This window comes from Sturnira hondurensis, unplaced genomic scaffold (assembly GCF_014824575.4).
Source record: "Sturnira hondurensis isolate 20B ecotype Veracruz unplaced genomic scaffold, ASM1482457v3 Scaffold0022258, whole genome shotgun sequence".
Taxonomy (NCBI): Eukaryota; Metazoa; Chordata; class Mammalia; order Chiroptera; family Phyllostomidae; genus Sturnira; species Sturnira hondurensis.
Genome location: NW_028094889.1, coordinates 1,558,503 through 1,580,675, shown reverse-complemented (window position 1 = coordinate 1,580,675; position 22,173 = coordinate 1,558,503). Strand labels below are relative to the sequence as shown.

The 22,173-nt window shown below is 38.0% G+C and overlaps 1 protein-coding gene across 3 annotated transcripts in view; it reads left to right on the top strand.

The window, feature by feature from the left end:
* The window catches only part of SPIDR (scaffold protein involved in DNA repair), a 387,966-nt gene that overhangs the window by 322,530 nt on the left and 43,263 nt on the right, over positions 1-22,173 (top strand). For all 3 annotated transcript variants that reach the window (XM_037035383.1, XM_037035384.1, XM_037035386.1), the window contains one exon: positions 10,125-10,265. In XM_037035383.1, coding sequence (XP_036891278.1) covers positions 10,125-10,265 — 141 coding nt within the window. The remainder of the gene's footprint in view (positions 1-10,124; positions 10,266-22,173) is intronic.

The window sequence follows — 22,173 nt, the reverse complement described above, 5'->3', positions numbered from 1 at the left end:
TAGAGTGCCATAGTTCCAGTCCAGTTGAACCAGTGGGGACAGTGACTACACCTTAGGCCAGAGCCATTGTGTTCCTGAACCTTAGCTATACGAGTAGAACAAGGCAGGAGAGCTTGTGACTGAGCATGGACAAAAGGAAGAGGAGATCAGTAATAACTCATCTCTAGGGCAAAAGAATAAACAACAGCACTCTTCTATGATTATTTGAGATAAAGGCAAATGTCAGCAAATTTAAAGCAAAGCTCCCTTCTCAATACAAGCAATCAGAAATTCTTTCTAGCTTTATAAAGCAGAGATTTTTGAATTTATGTTGACAAACTGTAATGCTTACAAAACAGTGTGGGTGAGATGCATCAGCATAGTCAAGCAGGCATTAACTTAATTGCATGGGAGTTGGGTATAGGACTGCCCTGGTTCTGCCCTCTTAGGGCCTGGGGCTTCCTCCCTAGGAAATGGAACCTGATCATGAAGGATCTGCCTGTCTGCCTAATTAGACATGAAACAAAGAGGTAGGCCAGGTGAGGAAGTGAGCTGACCTTTGAGGAGAAATAAACATCGAAGCACTTCCCTCCAAGAGGTTATGGTATGGAAATGGTCTATAGCAGCAGTTTTCAAACTTTTATTGATGAGAGAGAGAGAGAGAAACCATTGCCGTTGAAAACATCGGTCAGTTGCCTCCCATACCCATCCCAATGCAGAACAGAACTGGCAACCTAGGCATGTGTCCTGACTAAGAATCAAAGTCACAACCTTTTAGGTTTACAGGACAATGCTCCAACCAACTAAGCCACTGGGTTATGGCCTCTGCCTATTTTTTAAATTGTATTGGTTTTTTTTGTAGTGTTGAGTTGTATGAGGTTTTTTAATAAATTTTGGATTACCCTTTATCAGATATATCATTGGCAAATATCTTCTTCCACTCAGCATGCTGTCTTTTCTTTTTGTTGATGGTGTCCTTTGCAATACCAAAACTCATCTGTTCAATATAGTCCCATTTGTTTATTCTTTCTATTGCTTCCCTTGCCTGAAGAGATGTATCAGAAAAATATTGCTAAGAGAGATGTAAGTAATTTTACTGCCTATGTTTTCTTCTACAAGTTTTATGGTTTCAAGTCATATTTAAATCTTTAATCACTTTGAGTATATTCTTGTATGTGGTATAAGAAGGTGGTCTAGTTTCATATTTTTGTGGATATCTATCCACTTTTCCCAATACCATTTACAGAATAGACTGTTTTTACCCCATAGTGTGTTTTTGGCTTTATCATTTAATAATTTACCATATAGGCATAGGTTTATTTCTGGACTTATTCTCTTCCATTGGTCTGTGTGTCTGTTTTTCTGCCAGTACCATGTTGTTTTGATTACTATAAGCTTGTGATACAGTTCGATAACCTCCAATTTTGTCCTTCAAGATTTCTGTGGCTATTCGGGTCATTTGTGGTTCCATATAAATTTTAGGATTGTTTGTCTTAGTTCTGTTAATGTTCTGTTAACATCATTGGTGTTTTGATATGAACTGCATTGAATCTATAGATTGTATTGTGTAGTATGGATATTTCTATAATGTTAATTCTTCCCATTCATGAGCAGATATGTGCTTCTATTTATTTGTATCTTCTTCACTGTCTTTGTTGTGTATCTTAATATTTCCCAAATACAAGCCTTTTATCTCCTTGATTAAATTTATTCTTAGATATCTTATTTTATTTTTTGATGCAGTTACAAATGGGATTATTTTCCTAGTTTCCCTTCGTGATAGCTCATTATTGGTGTATGAAATGCAACAAATTTCTGAATATTTATTTTTTTCCTGCTACTTTACTGAAATCATTTATCAGTTCTTGCAGTTTTTTGGTGGAATCTTTAGAGTTCTCTATATACAATATCTTTTCATCTACAAATAATGACCGTTTTACCTCTTCCTTTTTGATTTGGATATCTTTCAAATTCCCTAGTTGTCTAACTGCTGTGGCTAGGATTTCCAGTACTATGTTGTGTAAGAGTGGTGAAAGTGGACATCCCTGTCTTGTTCTGGACCTTAAGGGAAATGCTTTTAGTTTTTCCCTATTGGGTATAATGTTGGCTGTGGGTTTGTCATGTGGTCTTTATTACACTGAGGTATATTTCCTCTATTCCCACTTTGCTAGGAATTTTTATCATAAATGGGTGATGGGTTTCATCAAATGATTTTTTTGCATCTGTTTGTATAATCATTTTGTATCCTTCATTGTATTTATGTGGTATATTATATTAATTAATTTGCAAATATTGAACAAAAGTTTCATTCCAGTAAGAAATTCCCTATAGATCATGGTATAGGATATTTTCAGTATATTCTTGAATTTGGTTTACTATTATTTTGTTGAGGAAATTTGCATTTATGTTCATCAGGGATATTGACCTGTAATTTTATTTCTTTGTAATGTCTTTATCTGGTTTGGGAATCAGAATTATTCTGGCCTCATAAGTGATCTTGAGAGTCTTCCCTCTGCTTGAAATTTTTAGAAGAGTTTGAGAAGGAGAGGTATTAATTCCTTTTTGAGTGTTTGGTAAAATACACCTGTGTGTAGCCATGTGGTCCAGGATATTTGTTTTAGGGGAGTTTTTATTTATTACTGCTTTGATTTCATTGGTCTTGATTGTCCAATTTGTTGTTTATAATATTTTCCTATACTTTTGTTTTATTTCTGTGATTTAGTTGTCACTTCCCCTCTCATTTTTCTTTTGGGTTCTCTATTTTCATGAAGCGTCTAGTTTAAGGTTTGTCACTTTTGTTTATCTTTTTAAAGAATCAGCTCTTGGTTTTATTAATCTTTTGTATGGTTATTTAAACTCTGTTTTGTTTATTTATGCTGACTCTTATTTCCTTCCTTCTACTCACTTTGAGCTTTGCTTGTTTATTATTTTTAGTTACTTTAGGTGTAAGGTGAGGTTATTTGAATTTTTTTTCTGGTTTCTTGAGGTAGGCCTGTGTTGGTATGAATTTCCTGGTATGAATTTCCCTCTTAGGACTGCTTTCACTGTGTCCAATAAATTTTAGGTTGTTGTGTTTTCATTTTCATTTTCTTTTTTTTTTTGTATTTTTATTGCTCTATTTCTTGCCTGGCACATGGAAAGTTCTCAGTCAAGACTTGTTAAATTAATTCCTTAAATATTTCTTTTTTTAAAAAAATATTTATTTATTTATTTATTTATTTAACTTTAAAGAGGAAGGGAAGGGGAGAAGGAGAGAAATATCAGTGTATGGTTGCCTCTCACGTGTCCCCTACTGGGAACTGGCCTGCAACCCAGGCATGTGCCCTGACTGGGAATCGAACCACAATCGTGTGGTTTGCAGGCCCGCGCTCAATCCACTGAGCTACACCAGCCAGGGCTATTTCTGACTTCTTAAAGTCCTCTATTATGACTGTGTTATTGTCAGTCTCTTCTGTATGTCCATTCATATTTCGTTTATATATTTAGGTGTTCTTGTGTTAAGTGTATACATTTTTACAAGGGCTATATCCCCAGTTTGATTGACACCTTTCTTATAATATTGTGTCCTTTTTTCTCTCTTATTATAGCCTTTGTTTTAAAGTCTGTTTTGTCTGATATAAGTATTGCTGCCCCAAGTGTTTTTTTTTGTTTGTTCACAGTTGTACTAAATTATATTTTCATCCCTTAAAGTCTTTGTGTGCCTTTCAATCTGAAGTGGTCCTATTGTAGATAGCATATAAAGGTGAGGGGAAAAGTAGGTTTACAGTTTTGAGTGTGGGAAACAGAGTTTATTGCTATATTATTATTATTATTTATTTATTGTATTATGTATTTGTCTTATTATTTTATTGTATCCTTTATTATGATTTATCTTTTAGGTAATGATGGCTGGTAATATAAACTACTTTTTCCTAATTCTATATATATGTATCTTGTTTTCTTATCAATTCAGCTACCCTATGTATTTTGATTGGAGAATTTAACCCATTTACATTTAAAGTAATTATTGGAGATCAAACCTTTATCCAAGGTATCATTTGCAAGTATATTTTCCCATACAGTTGGTTTTCTTTTTATTTTGCTGATATTTTCTTTTTTAAATTATTTTTTAAATTTAATTCTTTTTAAAAAAATTTATTTATTTATTTATTTATATTTAGAGGGGAAGGAGAGAGGGAGAGAAACATCAATGTATGGTTGCCTCTCGTGCATCCCCTACTGGTAGTTGGCCTGCAAGGAACCGGCATGCAACCCAGGCATGTGCCCTGACTGGGAATTGAACCACGATCCTCTGGTTCACAGGCCCGTGTAAATTTAATTCTTGTTCAAGTACAGTTTTCTGTCTTGTATTCCCAGCCCTGCCCCCGCCCCCCGTGCTCCTTACCTCCCTCCTATTTCCACCCCCCACCTTAGTTATTGTCCATGTGTCCTTTATACTTGTTCATGTGAGTCCTTCCCCTTTTCCCCTATGATTCTCTCCCCTCTGGTCCCTGTCAGCCTGTTCCGTATTTGAGTGTCTTTGGTCACATTTTGCTTGCTTGTTTGTTTTGTTGTTTAGATTCCTGTTAACGATGATATGGTATTTGTCTTTCACTGCCTGGCTTATTTCACTCAGCATAATGCTTTCCAGTTCCATCCATGATGTTGCAAAAGGTAGGAGCTCCTTCTTCCTTTCTGCAGCATAGAATTCCATTGTGTAAACGTACCATAGTTTTTTGATCCAGTCATTGACCGATGGGCATCTAGGTTGCTTCCAACTCTTGGCTATCGTAAATTGTGCTGCTGTGAACATCAGGGTGCATACGTTCTTTTGGATTGGTGCTTCAGGGTTCTTAGGATATAATCCTAACAGTGGAATTGCTGGGTCAAAAGGCAGGTCCATTTTTAGTTTTCTTAGAAAATTCCATACTGTTTTCCATAGTGGTTGTACCAGTCTGCAATCCCACCAACAGTAAACTAGAGTCCCCTTTTCCCCACAACCTCTCCAACACTTGTTTGTTTCTTTGTTTAAGGTAGCCATTCTGATTGGTGTTAAGTGGTATCTCATTGTGGTTTTAATTTGCATCTCTCTGATAGCTAGTGATATCAAGAATCTTTTCATGTGTCTCTGGATCCTCTGTATGTCCTCCTTGGTGAAGTGTCTGTTCAAGTCCTTTGCCCATTTCTTAATTGGGTTGCTCGTCTTCTTTGAGTGGAGTCATGTGAGTTCTTTGTATATTTTGGAGATTAAACCTTTGTCTCAGGTATCTTTAGCAAATATGTTTTCCCAAACAGTTGCTTCTCTTTTTATCTTAAGAATGTTTTCCTTAGCCATGCAGGAGCTTTTAAGTTTGATGTGATATTTTCTTTAGTTGTGCAGAAGCTTTTTATTTTGATGAAGTCCCATTTGTTTATTCTTTCCTTTATGTCCCTTGCTCTAGGGGACATATTGGTAAAAATATTACTGCATGGAATATCTCAGATTTTCCTGCCTATGTTCTCCTCTAGGACTTTTGTGGTGTTGTGACTTATATTTAAATCTTTTATGTATCTTGAATTGATTTTTCTGTGTGGTGTAAGCTAGTGGTCGAGTTTCATTTTTTTATTTGTAGCTGTCCAGATAGCCCAACACCATTTGTTGAAGAGGCTATTTTTACTCCATTTTATGCTTCTGCCCCCTTTGTCGAATATTAATTGACCATAGACACATGGAGCACCTACCCTTTGTGACAGCAAGGATGAAACTGGAGAGCATCAGGCTAAATGAAATAAGCCAGGCGGTAAAAGACAAATACCATATGACCTCACCTATAAGTGGAACCTAATCAACAAAAGAAGCAAGCAACCAAAGTATAACGCCAAAACATTGAAATAAACAACAAACTGACAGTAACCAGAGAGGAGGAGGGAGAGGGATAATGGGGGGAAACAGAAGAAGGGCCATCAATGAACATTTGTAAAGGACACATGGACAAATCCAAAGAAGGTAGGTTCAAGGGTGGGAGGTGTGGGGGGTGGGGCAGAGGGACATAGTAGGAGAAAAATGGGAACAACTGTACTTCAATAACAATAAAAAAGAAAAAGAAAGTGATTATTGATAGGTTTGCATTTATTGCCATTTTGTTCTTTATAGTTATGTTCCTCTTTTTTTTCTATCTTTTTAAACACTCCCTTTAATGGTTTTTTATGATACTGGTTTAGTGGTAATGAACTTCTTTAGCTTTTTTTTGCCTAAGAAACTAGGTATTTAGTTACTTATTTATTTAAATTTTAAATCATAGCCTTGCTGGGTAGAGGTGTCTTGATTGTATGACTGTCCTTTTCATCACTTTGAATATGTTATGCCAATCCCTTCAGGCCTGAAATGTTTCCATTGAGATATCAGCTGACAGTTTTATGTGCACTGCCTTGTGGGTAACTGTTTCTCTCCTGTTGCCTTTAAGATTCTCTCTTTGTCTTTAAACTTTGCCATTTTAATTATGATGTGTCTTGGAATAAGCCTCTTTGGCTTCCTCTTGTTTGGAACTCTGTGTGCTCCCTGGACTTGTGTGTCTGGTTTTTTTACCAGGTCAGGTTCAATTTTCAGTCATTTATTCAAATAGGTTCTCAATTGTTTGCTCTCTTCTGGTACTGCTCTGATGCAGGTGTTGTTAAGCTTTCTATTGTCCCATAGGTTCTCTTTTTTTTATTGCGTTTTTAATTTTCTGATTGGATCTTTTCTGGCTTCTCTTCCAATTTACTGATTTGATCATATGCTTCATCTAAACTGTTTTTAATTTCTTCTAATGTATTTTTCATTGTATATGTTGTCATAATTTCTGACTGGTTCCTTTTATATTTCAAGTGTACAGTTCTGTAATACATCATCTGTATATTGCATTGTGCTCAACACCCAAAGTATAGTCTCCTTCTATCACCATATATTTGACTCCCTTTATTCTCTTTATCCTGCCCTACCCTCTGGTAAGTGCCATATTGTTGTCTGTGTCCATGAGTTTGTTTGTTCGTTTGTTTGTTACTTCCTTTTATATCCCATGTATGAGTGAAATTATATGGTTCTTGTCCTTTTCTGTCTCACTTATTTCACAAAGATACTCTTGCAAACCAGGAAGATCCTGTGGACCTGGGAGACTTAATCAGGAAGTTTAGACTACAAGGCTACTCCCTTTTGTCAAGGCATTGTTTAATATTCATAGCTTCAGATTTGGCTTTCCTATTCTTTGTCATCTGTTCTTTTCCAACATGCACTTTTTAATATAGCCTTTTATTTAAAATAGCTTTGTTCCTCACAAAATTGTTTATTTGGTGGTGGTATTTACTGAATTTTATTTCAGGCTTCAGGAAATTTTTTCTGAGAATGTGTCATTTTATGGTAAATAAAAACTACATATGCCTCAATTATGAAGTGAGAGGACTGGAAATTCAGTCATATATAGGTTTTTATAACTACTACCCTATGAACTAAAAAATTGGGGGGCATCTCATCATGTCACTGAATATCTACCAGGCCTTTGTTTTACTGCCAGCTGGAACACTGGTTTTTATTCTGTTGGGATATGTATGTCTGTAAATATGCACCTTCTCAGAGAAAACCCCTTATTATTATTTTCAGCATAATGTTACAGTGAAGCTTTTCTCAGTATTGAGTGTCCAAGCAAGACATAGTAGCCGTTATGGAAGACAAGGGAAGTAGATGCTCTTTCTGGAAAACAGTAATATATTTGATTTGAAAGGGTGACCTTCTTTGTGTGCTTTTAAACCTCATTCGGCTTTAGCTTTATGGCCAAAGAGAATTGCCTCCTATATTTTGCAGTTAGTGATCAAACACCCACCTGTACAAATATAAAAAAGTGCATGTGGCATACTGAATGGGCAAAAACTGAAAGCTTTTCCACTAAGATCAGGAACAAGACAAGGTTGTCCACTTTCACCACTTCTATTCAATATAGTATTAGAAGTTCTAGCCACAGCAATCAGACAAGAAAAGGAAATAAAAGGCATCCAAATCGGAAAGGAGGAAACAAAACTGTCACTGTTTGCAGATGACATGATAGTGTACATGGAAAACTCTATAGACTCTACCAAAAAACTGCTGGAACTAATAAATGAATTTGGCAAAACAGCGGGATACAAAGTCAATATCCAGAAATCAAAGGCATTTCTGTATAACAATGAATCAGCAGAAGCAGAAATCAAGAAAAAAATCCCATTCGATATAGCAAAAAGAAAAATAAAGTATCTGGGAATAAATCTAACCAAGGAGGTTAAAGACCTCTATGCAGAAAATTACACAACACTGAAGACAGAAATCAAGGAAGACACAAACAAATGGAGACGTATACCGTGTTCATGGATTGGAAGAATTAACATCATCAAAATGTCCATACTACCCAAAGCAATTTACAGATTCAATGCAATACCTATTAAAGTACCAATGGCATATTTCACAGACATAGAACAAACACTTCAAAAATTTATATGGAACCATAAAAGACCCCGAATAGCAGCTGCAATGTTAAGAAAGAAGAACAAAGTAGGAGGGATCACAATACCTGATATCAAACTGTATTACAAGGCCACTGTAATCAAAACAGCCTGGTACTGGCATAAAAACAGGCACATAGACCAATGGAACAGAATAGAGAACCCAGAAATAAACCCAAATCTCTACAGTCAATTAATATTCGACAAAGGGGGCAGTATCATAAAATGGGGTAAAGATAGCCTCTTCAACAAATGGTGTTGGGAGAACTGGACAGCTACATGCAAAAAAATGAAACTCGAGCACCAACTTACATCATACACCAAAATAAATTCAAGGTGGATAAAAGACTTAAATATAAGCCATGACACCATTAAAGTCCTAGAGGAGAACATTGGCAGGAAAATCTCAGATATTTCACGCAGCAACATTTTTACTGATATGTCCCCTAGAGCAAGGACTATAAAGGAAAGAATAAACAAATGGGATCTCATCAAAATAAAAAGCTTCTGCGCAGCTAAAGAAAACAGCATTAAAATAAAAAGACAACCAACTGTATGGGAAAACATATTTGCCAATGATACCTCAGACAAAGGTTTAATCTCCAAAATATACAAAGAACTCACACGACTTCACTCTAAGAAGACAACTAACCCAATTAAAAAATGGGGAAAGGACTTGAACAGACACTTCTGCAAGGAGGACATACAGAGGATCCAGAGACACATGAAAAGATGCTCAATATCACTAGCTATCAGAGAGATGCAAATTAAAACTACAATGAGATACCACTTTACACCGGTGAGAATGGCTATCATAAACAAAGCAATAAACAACAAATGTTGGAGAGGGTGTGGGGAAAAGGGGACTCTGGTCCACTGTTGGTGGGATTGCAGACTGGTACAACCATTATGGAAAACAGTATGGAATTTTCTCAGAAAACTAAAATTGGACTTGCCTTTTGACCCAGCAATTCCACTGCTGGGATTGTATCCTAAGAACCCTAAAACACCAATCCCAAAGAACCTATGCACCCCAATGTTCATAGCAGCACAATTTACAATAGCCAAGAGTTGGAAGCAACCTAGGTGCCCGTCAGTAAATGAATGGATCAAAAAACTATGGTACATATACACAATGGAATTTTATGCTGCAGAAAGAAAGAAGGAGCTCCTACCTTTTGCAACAACATGGATGGAACTGGAAAGCATTATGCTGAGTGAAATAAGCCAGGTGTTGAAGGACAAATACCATATGATCTCACCTCTAACAGGAAGCTAAACAACAAAGCAAACAAGCAAGCAAAATATAACCAAAGACACTGAAATAGAGAACAGGCTGACAGTGACCAGAGGGGAGAGGGGAGGGAATTTCAGGGGAAATAAGGGAGGGATTTAGAGGAACCTATATAAAGGATACATGGACAACAACTGAGAAGGGGGGAAATGGGAGGGAGGGGGGAGGATGGGGGGCGGGATGAGATGGGAGTAATAGACAGAAAACTGTACTTGAAAAATAATTAAATAAAAAAATTGGAGAAAAAAAGTGCATGTGGAATTCAACTTCATTTATCTTGACTCATCCTTTTAGGAAGCTAACTATAATGGATTTCTAGTGAAATCTTGATTTCTGTAATGAATTAAAAACTATCTCCTAAAATACAAATGTGAATGCTTTTTTGTAGAGTCTGCCTTCTCGTGCAAGATGCCTATGGAATGTTCAGTGAAGTGCACTTGGAAGAAACCATCTTTAAGGACAGACAGTTGGAAGGGAAGTCCTGCAGCCTAGCAGGAATGAAAGTTCTACAGAAGGCCACCAGAGGAAGGTGAGGACACATCGTAATAGCATCCTGTTTGCTGCAGTCTGGTTCTTTCTTTTCTTTTTTTAGATTTTATTTATTTTTAGAGAGAGGGGAAGGGAGAAAGAGGAGAGAAACATCAGTGTATGAGAGGAGCATTGAGTGGTTGCCTCTCACACATGCACCAACTTGGGACCAGGCCCACAACCCTACAACCCAAGCATGTGCCCCAACCAGGAATCACACCAGCAGCCCTCACTTTGTAGGAAATGCCCAACCAACTGAGCCACACTAGTGAGGTTGCTGGTTCTTTCATTAGTCTTTTATCTCTAATTTTATTTTTAAAGACAATAAGATAGGATCTTGGAGTTTGCCTGTAAAACAGGGCCCAGGTTTAGTGGAGCTCGTAAAGTACTTCTGGAGGTGGTGGGGAATGATAATTGACAATAAAAACAATTATGCAGGTTTAGCAATTCATAATTTTATTAAAATTAAGATTCTATAATGTTATATATATATATATTTTTTAATTCCAAAGATTTCTTTTCTGTGTATTTTCCTAGCTCTAACTATAAGGCAGTTTTATGTGAGTTTATTTAAATGAAATTTTGTAAAGAGGCATCATAAAAGCTAAACTCTTATCACTTCTCAACCTTTTGGCTAAGATCAAGTGTTTAAAAGCTAAACTCTCAAGTTGTTGCTATATTTTTGTTTCCGTAGTTGAAAGCTTTGTTCTCTGTCAACTTTCATGGCTCCTCACCCTAAATTGCTGTTTTGGACAGGCAGAGGTGGAACGGCACAGAAACGTGGCCCACATCGTGGCTGTGCTGTCTCTAGTAATCATCTTACTTCTGTCACATAGAGCGTTAGTGCAAGCCATGAATTGGGGATTTTCTCAATCTTCTTGTAATCTCTCCTTCCTCAAATAGTATATCATTGTAACTCAGTGTTAATGTTTTGTTTAATTATAGTAACATCTGAGCATATAACAGTATCTGTGGGACACATTCTGATTTTGAAGCAGTTATTGACAATCTAAAGCAGTCAATAGAAGCAGTCAGTTTGAAGCAGTCAGAGGTTTGTATGATGACCATTCTGACCATCATTCTAAATTGTGAGCATCTGCTGAGCTTTTCTCCAGACTGACCTCTACACATAGTCAGCTTTCCCACGGGCCTCTCATCTGTCTTTCTTATGTCTGCACAAATGGGTCATGGCTCTGCCCATGAGCTTGTTTTTTGAAAGATGGATATATCTTAGACAGATCCCCTATAAGCCCTGGGGAGGTATAAGACTATTTTATTGATCCATCTGGATTTGTTTGTAATAAATGCTTTATTTTGTTTATAAAGGGGTAACTGTATTATAATATAATCACCTTATAGATAGGGGCAGGAGGGTGGTACCCAGATATTTGGAAAACATACTAGACATGTGAAAAGCTTCGTTGGGTCATATGAATCGTATCCTTATTAAGGCTGAACCTCATTTTAGTCCTCAGAATCCTAAGCATCTGAAAAGACTGAGTGTAGTTACGGTGGAAGATATCACTGACCTGACAACATTAACCCCATCAGGTTAATGTTCCCATCAGGGCCATCTAGGAAGTTGTCTTCCTTGACATGAACTATATACATGAGCCTCTCACCTGAGCACATCACCTGTCAGCTCCTCATGGCAGGACAGCCTTGCCGTGGGGTGACAGTGATGCTCCGGCTGTCAGGTCTCCAGGTGTGCTGCAGGCCCAAGGGAGACTGCTCTGCTCTGGGAGACACACTTCCTGCTAGAAACTATGGGACGTAACTTCTTCTTTCCAGCCAGGGCTGGAATTCGGGGGTCTTGGGCTCTGTAAATTTCATGTTCTCTTACCATTATGGGCACCTAGTAATGTTAAATCTAGTTTTTGTCAGTAACACTGGAAGTTTTACTCCTGCCTACAGTACGACCATAGGAAATGTTTTCCATGGACACACACTGAGCAGTTCAGACTCATTCACAGACTTCTGGGAGCCGCTCCTTTTCTAAGTTGGTGATAAATAGCTGGTCATTTTCGTTAGCTCTGGGCTTCTTTATCTTGTATATTTGGTACGATTTTGGCATGCAGTCATCCAAATAAATATTTAGATTGTCTTTTTGTTTTTTTGGAGGCTGTATTTTTTCAAAGCAAATTGTTAAATAGTTTTGGAATGCTGGGTGTTATCATTGCATGTTAGCAATGTCATCTATTGTCAGTCATCCATCCGTGGGCCAGTAAACACAAATTGTCCTTCTTTTTTTTACAAATTACTGGGTTTCTTAGCAACCCTCATAAACTTTAACAAAATATACTTTTCATAAATTTTAATAAAACACACTTCCAAAAAATCAAGCTAAAGTGATTGATTAATTATAATTATCTAATCCCAATGTCTAATACTGAAAATAACTTTTTTGCCAGTCAGAAGAGGATAGTAGTATGTTTAGGCTAAATAATGGAGTTGTTCAGATCTTGGCTACCAGCTTGCCTCTGGTCCACAGTTACAGTGACAGAAAATTGCTGCTCCCAACGATGGCTTTGAAGTGGACTGGTGACCTCAGAGCTGCTCAGTCAGACCACCTTGCTGTTGGACTGCTCTACACGGAGCACAATTCTCTCTACCTGCCTCATTTGGGAAGGTTCACAGAAAAACAGCCATCATACCTTTTGTTTCGCTGACATATTGTTGGAGTTGAGTATTTATACTGATAGTTAAAGTAAGAAGAGTAAAAAATAGCCTAGATGTAAAGGAAAAAACTAGCATGTTCAAAACGACCCTTCAGCATGCTTGCTTAGCAGGATGTGAAGCTCTGCCTGTGCTTTCCTTACTCCGAAGCTGTCCCTGCTATTGACTCAGCAGTGCTGCTAAGGCGTTTCTCAACCTTTGTCCTCTCAGGTGGCCTGTGCAGCGGTTTAGTAGGTCAGACAAGCTGAAAAGTAACAGTCCATTGGTGTCATTCTATGTATGAACTTTATCGTTTTATTGCTGATTATTATGTTCTTTTATTTTTATATGATAAGGCAATAGTGGGTGATGGGGAGAAACTTCCTGAAACGTGTTAACCCTATACATACAGAAAATACAGCTAGCAAAATTTTTTGGTGAGGACATTCAAAATCCTGCTACTATTTATGTCTAAAATTATTAAAACTACTAATCTCTGTCTAAAATATTATTAATTTATAGGTATTACATTATTTCGATCTCTTGAATGGCCCTTGAAGAGTAATGTGTTGGAGGGAACTTTATTACAGAGCTTAATCAGTAGTGACTATACACAGAGGGCTCTACCTGAACGTGGAGAATGACAAGGAAGCAGTAGGTACCATCTTTGGCTTTGAATTTCATCCCTTAGAACAGAAAACCAGAGAGCCACAAGTAGAGAAGCAGCTGATGCTTTAAGTGATGAGATCTTAACTGGCTCATCTCAGAAGGTTTCGTGAAAGGAGTGAGAACAAAGGCTTTAAACACCTTGATCTGGCAGAAGGAAAAGTTCTCTTCAAATTGGCAAAATGCTACCTGTGAAGACATAAGAGTAAGGTTTGGAAAGATGTATGCAAAAGAGGAAGAAAAAGGCAATTCACTGGTTTGTTGTGTGAATTCAGTGCTGTGGTTGCTGCAGCATTGAGCTTCGCGTGGGGGTTTCAGGGATCTATCCTACACCAGAATATATTGAGGTATAAAGTTAGCTGGATAGAACTGAAAAAGCCATAAGCCCTATAATTAGAGATTGTGCATTGATCCGAGAGAAGATTAGGGTCACTAAGACCCTGAAAGAGAAAAAAAGTAATAAAAATGAAAATGAGTCCTGGGCCGGTGGCTCATTTGGTTAAAGCATTATCCCCATACACCAAAAGTTCATTGGTTTGATTCCCACTCAGTGCACATACCTAGGTCGCAGGGTTGATCCCAGTCAGGTCATGTATGAAGGCAGCTGATCAGTGTCTGTCTCTGTCTCTCTGCCTTCCTTCCCCTCTCTCTCTAAAATCAATAAAAGCATATCCTCGGGTAAGGATTAAAAAAATTTTAATGAAAATGAAGTCAAGATTATCCTACTGGTGTAGCTGTAATAGATTTGACATAAAGGGAGAAATTGGGGCAGGGCTATGGGTATGGAGATTTCTGCAGCAGTTGAGGGAAGAACCAAGGACCAGTTACCAGCTGATGTTGAATCTCTGATCCCTGTAGACAGCTCCAGTGGGAACTGTGGCAAAGGCCAAGAATATGAAATAGAACACTTCCTCCAAGATCTCACACACCAGCAGGAAGAGACCCAGAAAGGCACCAGTGGGCAAGTGCCTAGTACAGAGAGCTGTGGACTGATAACAGCCACCTTTGAGGGAGGCTCCAATTTGGTGGGTTAAGATTTAGGAATCCTGGAGAGAATAGGAAAGGCCTGGGGTAATGAACTAGAATGAGGAAAGGAGGGACAGCCTCTATTGTCTAAACCTTCTTTTGCCTCTCTTGAGAAAGTGTGACCACAAGGAGAGCACTGCTGCCTGGTCAGTTTTGATGACATTAAGGGGTTGCACATTTGGGAGGGGGTGTATTTTAGAGACTGATCCAGTAAAAAATGGTTATTGTTTAAATATCAGTTTTTGTTTCAGGGTAACAAACAAAATACTGGTAAATTTTTTAGTAGAAGCCAAGCTTAGTAAGCATGCTCAAAAACTAACCCGAAGGTTAGGAAAATAAAGTCCCTTAGATGTCCTCATCCCAGTCCCTGGCTGCTATACACTTGTGGCCCTTGGTCCCACCACTCTAGCAAGCTCTGTTTCCTGGGCCTACAACCCTTTGCTTCTCTCCTGGCTCTTATTTAAGCCCCACCTTTCCCTCACAGGCCGTCTTTGGTGCTCCTGCATTCAGGCTCCTGGCACTGCCTCCTCTGTCTCCTACAGCACTTTCTGCTGCATGGCCCCCTCCCTTTCTCCACCGGAGTACCCAGTGTCATAGTGCCGGTCATACACTGGTGCCCGTGCCCAGGGCTGTGTGGGGATTACCACCAGAGAGGAACATTTTAATGCAAATAAGGGTGATAACACAAGCTTAAAATTCTGAATGTGTCTAATTTTTTTTTGTTATTATTCAAACAAACAATTGTACAAAGAGCTTTGGGGTGGCTCTTCCTCACTGGCCTGTGCTGTTTGCCCAGCTGCCCAGCTCTGAGTCATACCGACTTACTGACACACAGGCCTTGTTTCGGTCATTGTGCCAACCCTTTGCATGGTGCAGATCATCAGTAAATGTTGACATCAGTGAGGATGCCTAGTGGCCAGTATTTCAGCCTGGCCTGCCAATCATTAGACTCTTAAGGGCAAGAGCTGTTTCTTGCTCACCATCATATTTCTTGTATGTAGACTCTGCTCGCACCCCCATCTTACAGAAGAGGACCTGGAACAGGGGTCAGCTGTTTGGCCCAGGGTCACACAGCTGGCAGGGGTCACGCTCTGGTATGACTCTGGGCAGTGGGTATCAGGGTGTTCAGTCTCCTGTGGAGACGCTCACCTTCCCTCCAGCTGGGTGTGGCCCTGAGTGCACAGAAGTATATAGAAGGGAATCATTAGGAAGAGTTCAACACAAGTCGACTAGACTGGGTTAGGGTTATCATTTCAGACACTCCTTTAACAGGAAGTATATAGTGGTGAGAGCTCTCCTTGGGTAAGAAACTTCAGTAGTAATTTCCTTCCTTTGATTTTTCTCTTTACAAAAAGGCCACCCTTTCAAAGAGCCACATACTTCCCTTAGGGTTTAAGGTACAGAATCTCTTTGCTAATTGCTGTGGTTGGAAACCACCTTTTGAAATTAACATTCTTAAGAATTCCTTTGTGATTTTGAATAATGAAAATGGTCCTCCTGGTGGGTTCAACCACTTTTCTGCAAGGAGAATACCATGTCACTGAAAGAGAATGTACTAAATCTTGAAAGCAAAGATGCGCAAAGAAACAAAAGGACGCTCCCCCTAAAGGAACACCATGCTATTAATCCAAGTCCTTAATCAGTTTAGTGAGTACATTTTATGTTTTCCCTATGGGTTTTATTGTTTTCTTTCTACCAGTGCTTTTTAATACTAGTATTTTAAATCCAAATTAAATCTTTCTGCTGTTTTTTAACAGTAGGGTTTTAGGGGACGGTTCTGTCTCTAATAATTGTATAGGGAAACATAAAAAAGTAAAACAATACATGAAGTATAACTCTTTTCAAGATTATGTTATTCCCTCTTCTGATAATTAATACTTGAACATCAACTTTTCTTGGTTGTTATTACTGGATTGGCCACAGAGTTCATTACATTTTTAAGTAAAAATAAACATTTTTCATTTCCACCAATAACTTTATTGAACAATGTATTTACTATTTTGTTCCACTACCTTCTGCCATCTTTCAGGCAACTTCATAATTCCATTTTCCCAAAACTTTTTATCTTTTTTAAAAAGATTTTATTTATTTATCCTTAGAGGGGAAGGGAAGGAGAGAAGGAGAGGAGAGAAATACCAATGTATGGTTGCCTCTCGTGAGTCCCCTTCTGGGAATTGGCCTGCAACCCAGGCATATGCCCTGACTGGGAATTGAACCACGATCGTGTGGTTCGCAGGCCCTTGCTCAATCCACTGAGCTACACCAGCCAGGGCACTTTTTATCTTCTTGAACATAAAACTGTTCCACGTGTCTTTTGCAGTCTTCCAGGGAATTAATTTTTTTTCCTCTAAGAGAATTTTTAAAGACTGAAATAAATGGAAATCTGAAGGTCCCGTGTATGGTGAATACAGTAGATGAGTCAGTGATGCAGACACCAGCCCACAGTGTCCGAGTCATTATGGATGAAATGAGACATTCACACAACTACTGAGTCCGGTGGAGGAAAAGCAACAGCACGGCTTTTTCTTGCAAGGGGAGCAAAGGCCTGGGCCCTTGCCCTGACAGGCCTTTATTGGGTTTCTCGGCACATTACAAGATGCACAGGTTGCTTTAGTTGGTTACCTTGTACACAAAACAAAGGAGCCAATGCCGCTAATCGCATCACAGAAAAGGGATATTTGCAAGTGTAAAGGCAAAAGTGGCCGAACTGGTTACACTCATCCTTGGAAGGTTTATCATGGATTTTAGGAAGTTACTTTGCAGTAAATGTTTGCCACTGGTCGCTGGGCCCACACCACACAGGATGGTCTCCTACAAATCAGAACTCCCCAACCAAGCAGTAACACTTTTTGCCTGGTCATTAGAGAAACACACAGTCTTGTATTACCCTGATGGAAGATGATGCATGTTCTGTTGAATAATTCCGGATGCTTTTTCATCAAGTACCACATTCAGTTGGTCTGATTTTGAGCAGTATTTGTTGGAATGAATCATTTGGTTTTCCAGAAAGAGCTCATAATAGAGGACTCCCTTCCATTCCCACAATATATAGAACATCACCTTCTTTGAATGAAGACTGTCCTTTGGTATGGGTGGTGGTGGTTCATTTTTTGTCCACAGTTTCTTCTGTTCTACACTATTGTAAAGTATCCACTTTTCATCACCCTCCAAAATTTGTTTTAAAAACCAAACATTTTCCTTACAGTTAAGTAGAGAATTGCATGCAGAAATATGGTCAAGGCTTTTTTCACTTATGTGGAACCCAAACATCAAAGCGGTTAACATAACCAAGCTGGTGCAAATGATTTCCAGCACTTGATTTGGATATTTTGAATGTGTCAGCTATCTCCTGCAAGGTATAATGTTGATTGAAATTAATAGGTTGATTTGATCTCTGTCAACTTCAGCAGGTCTACCTGACCTTGAGCATCATCCAGCAAGAAATCTCCAGCACAAAACTTTGCAAACCATTTTTGACACATTCAATCAGTCACAGTGCCTTCTACATACACTGCACAAATCTTTGTGTGTATGTGTTTCAGTTGTTTTTGCCTTTCTTGAAATTTTAAAGCATAATAGCTGAAAATGTTGCTTATTTTCTTCCATCTTCGACATTAAAATGCCTGTACAAAAATTCACCAATCTTAATGTTTTTTTAAAATGCATATTGATAGGACAGCTGTCACAATACAATCTAACAAAATTGTTTCAAATGAAGTTAAAGACAGCTAAGTGCTACTAGAGCCATCTTATGGAAAAACCTAACAAACTTTTTGGCCAAACCAGTATTATGTATGTTGGTTTTATGTTTTGATGTATTTTCCTCTTGACATTACTTTTTACAGGATATTTTTGTGTGTCTGTACTGCCCATACCCCATTATTTTGCTGCTATGGTGTTCTCTAGTTTGAGGATAACCAATTGGATACTGCTCACAGTGGAAAGAGTCTTAATTTCAAAGCAGGAGACTTAGATTGTACTACTCGCTGTGCTACTGGTACCGGTAGATCCTGCCCCTACTTTATCTGAAAATTAAAGGACTACACTAAATAACCTCTTAAAGAGCCCATTTAGGTTTGAGGTCATTCCTTTCCCTTTCACAGTTAGAATGGTAGCCTTTTATTTTTAGCTTTGTACACATAGATACTTTTTTTAATTTGAACATCTTTTTCTTAAAGGAAACATTGAACATACTGTTTAAACAATTTTCTTACAGATAAACTTGCAAATTTACCATCTGTCTGCTAGGTTTGTATCTTTGAGTAATTATATAGTAAACATTGCATCTTTGCATAATTACATAATAAACATTGTCGATGTAAGAAACATCCAGATCTGTAGAGAACTTTAGTAAGGGTTTATTTGAGCCAAATTGACTACATATGCCAGGGAGCAAGATCCCATATGCTCTGGAGACTAACAGTTTTGCAGCTTCTTTTATGCATTTTACATTAAGGAGGAAACGTAAAGAGACTACATGGAGGTGGAAGAAGGCAAGTCGGGATTGAATTATAGGATAGTTAGCAAGATTATGTGCTTTCTTGTGGGTGGTTATGGCTTATTTTGAAGGTGTGTTAACTTAGATGCACAGAAACAATGGAGATGGCTTGCTTAAGACAAGGATGAGCCTTTTACTGTGGGACTACCCACCATGACCAGCCCAGTTAGGAATTTATGATCAGAGCACTCGGTGAGGTCACTTTGCATAGAACCCCTTATTTTTCTGTCCACAACATAATTGAAGCATCTCCTTGTAACTTCTTGCAATAAAATAATGGGTTCTAATCATGTAGACTGTGACTTTTTTTACTTTATTTTATTTTAATTGTTGTTCAAGTACAGTTTTCTGTCTTTTACCCCCGTGTGACATTTTTTAACAGCATTTTAGAAGGTAAGCTCTACAAAAATTTCTTTGGAATAATTACATTTTAGGAAGATAAAGTCTATCTTCTTAATTATTGTTTGCTTCATCACTTTATACTTCTGAGTGTTTTTGTTACTGTCAAGTAACAATTATTTTTATTAGTGATTCTACTCAAAGATTAATAGAGATCATAACTTCTGTTTTTCTTTTACAGGAAAAGTATTTTTTGAAATTTTAGGTCTTAGTCCCAAGTCAGGCAGATCATGATTACAATGTATGATCTAAGACTGTTTATTCATTTCCTTGCATATCTGGTTGATTAGCTTCAAATCTCCTTACTAGTAAATGAGATTAACTGCAGCACTGTGCTGGGGGTACATGTTGTATGTTGTGTCCTCAAAATAACCTGTCAAAGCAAATATTATTTTATTCATTCAACAGATGAAGAAGTAAATATTCATCAATATTGAATACTTTACTCTAAACCCACTTTTCAATGGCTACAGCAAGTTCTGCCTCTATTATGCCATCCTGAAGCAAGGTTGCGAGGCTCAGGGTGGGTGGTTCATGCCCAATCCTCGATTAAGAAATAAACCCTTCCCATCTGTTACTCTGGGTGACTGGGGTGGAGTGGGGCTGGGGGCAGGGCACGAGAACCTCCCTACTGCCGGGTGCTGCTCCAATATGACACATACCCTCAGCAATGCCAATTTCGGAACAGGATGCTAACTTTGCTTCCTGCCCAGGTAGTGTGTGGAAAAGGTCCTGTGCAGTCTTTCCATCTGCCCACATTTAATCTTCATCTGTCATTTTAACTACCCGGGATTGTGCATATGTGTGAAATTGTTTAATAATGCTTACTAAATTGATTTTTGCATCCTGCATTCTATATCATGTCAACATTTTATTATAAAAAGAGACACACAAGTTTTCTAGCTAAGTTTGGCAGATTGAAAAACAAATATTTTTCAGTAGGGGATAGTATTTACCATATAAATGAATAGAGAGATATATTAAATTAAAGAAGAATATTTGTATCTGTCAAGAAATATGGGATTATAGATTTTGTGGGTGTTCCTGCCTCTACACTGTTGAAATAATAAGTACCACGTGGAACATGAGAAAAAAAAACAAGAATTGTTTGCAAAGTTCCAGAGAGCAACATATTGCAGGAGTTCCTTATTTCCCATGCAACTGAGTATATGTGTAATTTCCTGCTCAGGCAAAACAGAAACATGCAGAGAACTTGTATAATACAAAGTTGGGCTAGTTAATATTTTTACATCCCAAATCTTGAGAAAGAGCTGAGATTAGGAAGGACATTTTTAAATATAACTAGCAATTACCATATATCTTGTAAAATGTGAAACATTCCAGAGTTACAAATTTATCCTACATATTTATATAAATTTAGACACTGCTTTAAAGTATTTAAAGGAATAGACACTAAGGAATAGTACAACAGGCTTTGTTTCAGACGTGTGTTTAATTCCTTTTTTCAGTTTCTCCAATTATCTACAATTTGAAAAGATTTTTCATGAAATTCAGTGAACTAGCCTTGGGAAATGTTTAGTAATGCCCCACAAGTATAATTTATTTGTGGGATACTCTTAGCAGAGAATGGTCTCTGGGGTCAGAATGACTGATGTAATGCCCATTCTGTCTACATGGCCTTGGGAAAAAGCACAGATGATTAGATGGCTGCTTGGGATTTGTGTATAGGTGCTGAGGTGTGAACCCAGCAAGTGGTACATTTTAATGAATATAATCATCCCAGTAGTATTAATGAAAATCTGTTTTACAGTGTATATGTTGTTCTGCAGTATTTTGCATCACACAATAGAAGATTTAAATATGAAATCATTCCTCAAAATTTAGCAGTCAGAATAGCTTGTTCTGAAAACTGTCCACATCTTTTTACCGATGTTTATGCAAACTCAGAGGAAAGTGATATATTTTTTCTTAGTGTTTTAAACCATGTTCTCCTTAACTTCCATAATGCTGAGCATCAGCACACAGTCTCTCTGAAGGGCTCTGGGCCCGCCCAGAACCATAGAGTCACTCCCATGGGGCTACAGAGGCAATTCAGGCAGCAGCATGCAAGGCTCACCCTGGGCATGGGGGGCACACACACAGGGGGAACATGGTCCTAATGCCCCATATCCTGCCTGTCCTGAATGAGGAAAAGGAAGAACAGGCATTCCAAAATAAAGGTTTTGAGGATTGTCTAGCTTTTCTCTGGCCTCTCTTTGCACCTTTCTCCCAGCCCTCACACTGTTCACTGGGTCCTGTGTGAGCTTCCCAATAAAGGGAAGAAAGGAAAGAAGGCTTTACTATTTGATTACAGAAGTCCACAGCTTTTTGTTTCCTGGAAGCTCTGAGATGCATTTGGGTGAGAGCTGCTAGAAAAGAGAAGAAAGATAATGTTTGTAGCAAAATCATTAAGCAGAACTGAGGATGTATTTCAGATCAGGGTTAGATGTCTCCTTGCTGGAGACCACTGTCTTAAGTTAATTATATTTATTTAATAACAACTTCATTGAGATGGAATTTATATCCCGTAAAATTTATAATTTACAATTCACTGTAAAAAGTATGTAATTCATTGGCTTTCATATTCGCAAAATTGTGCAACCATTACCTCTAATTCCAGAACATTTTTATGACCCCATAATGAAACCCCTATGCCCATTAACCC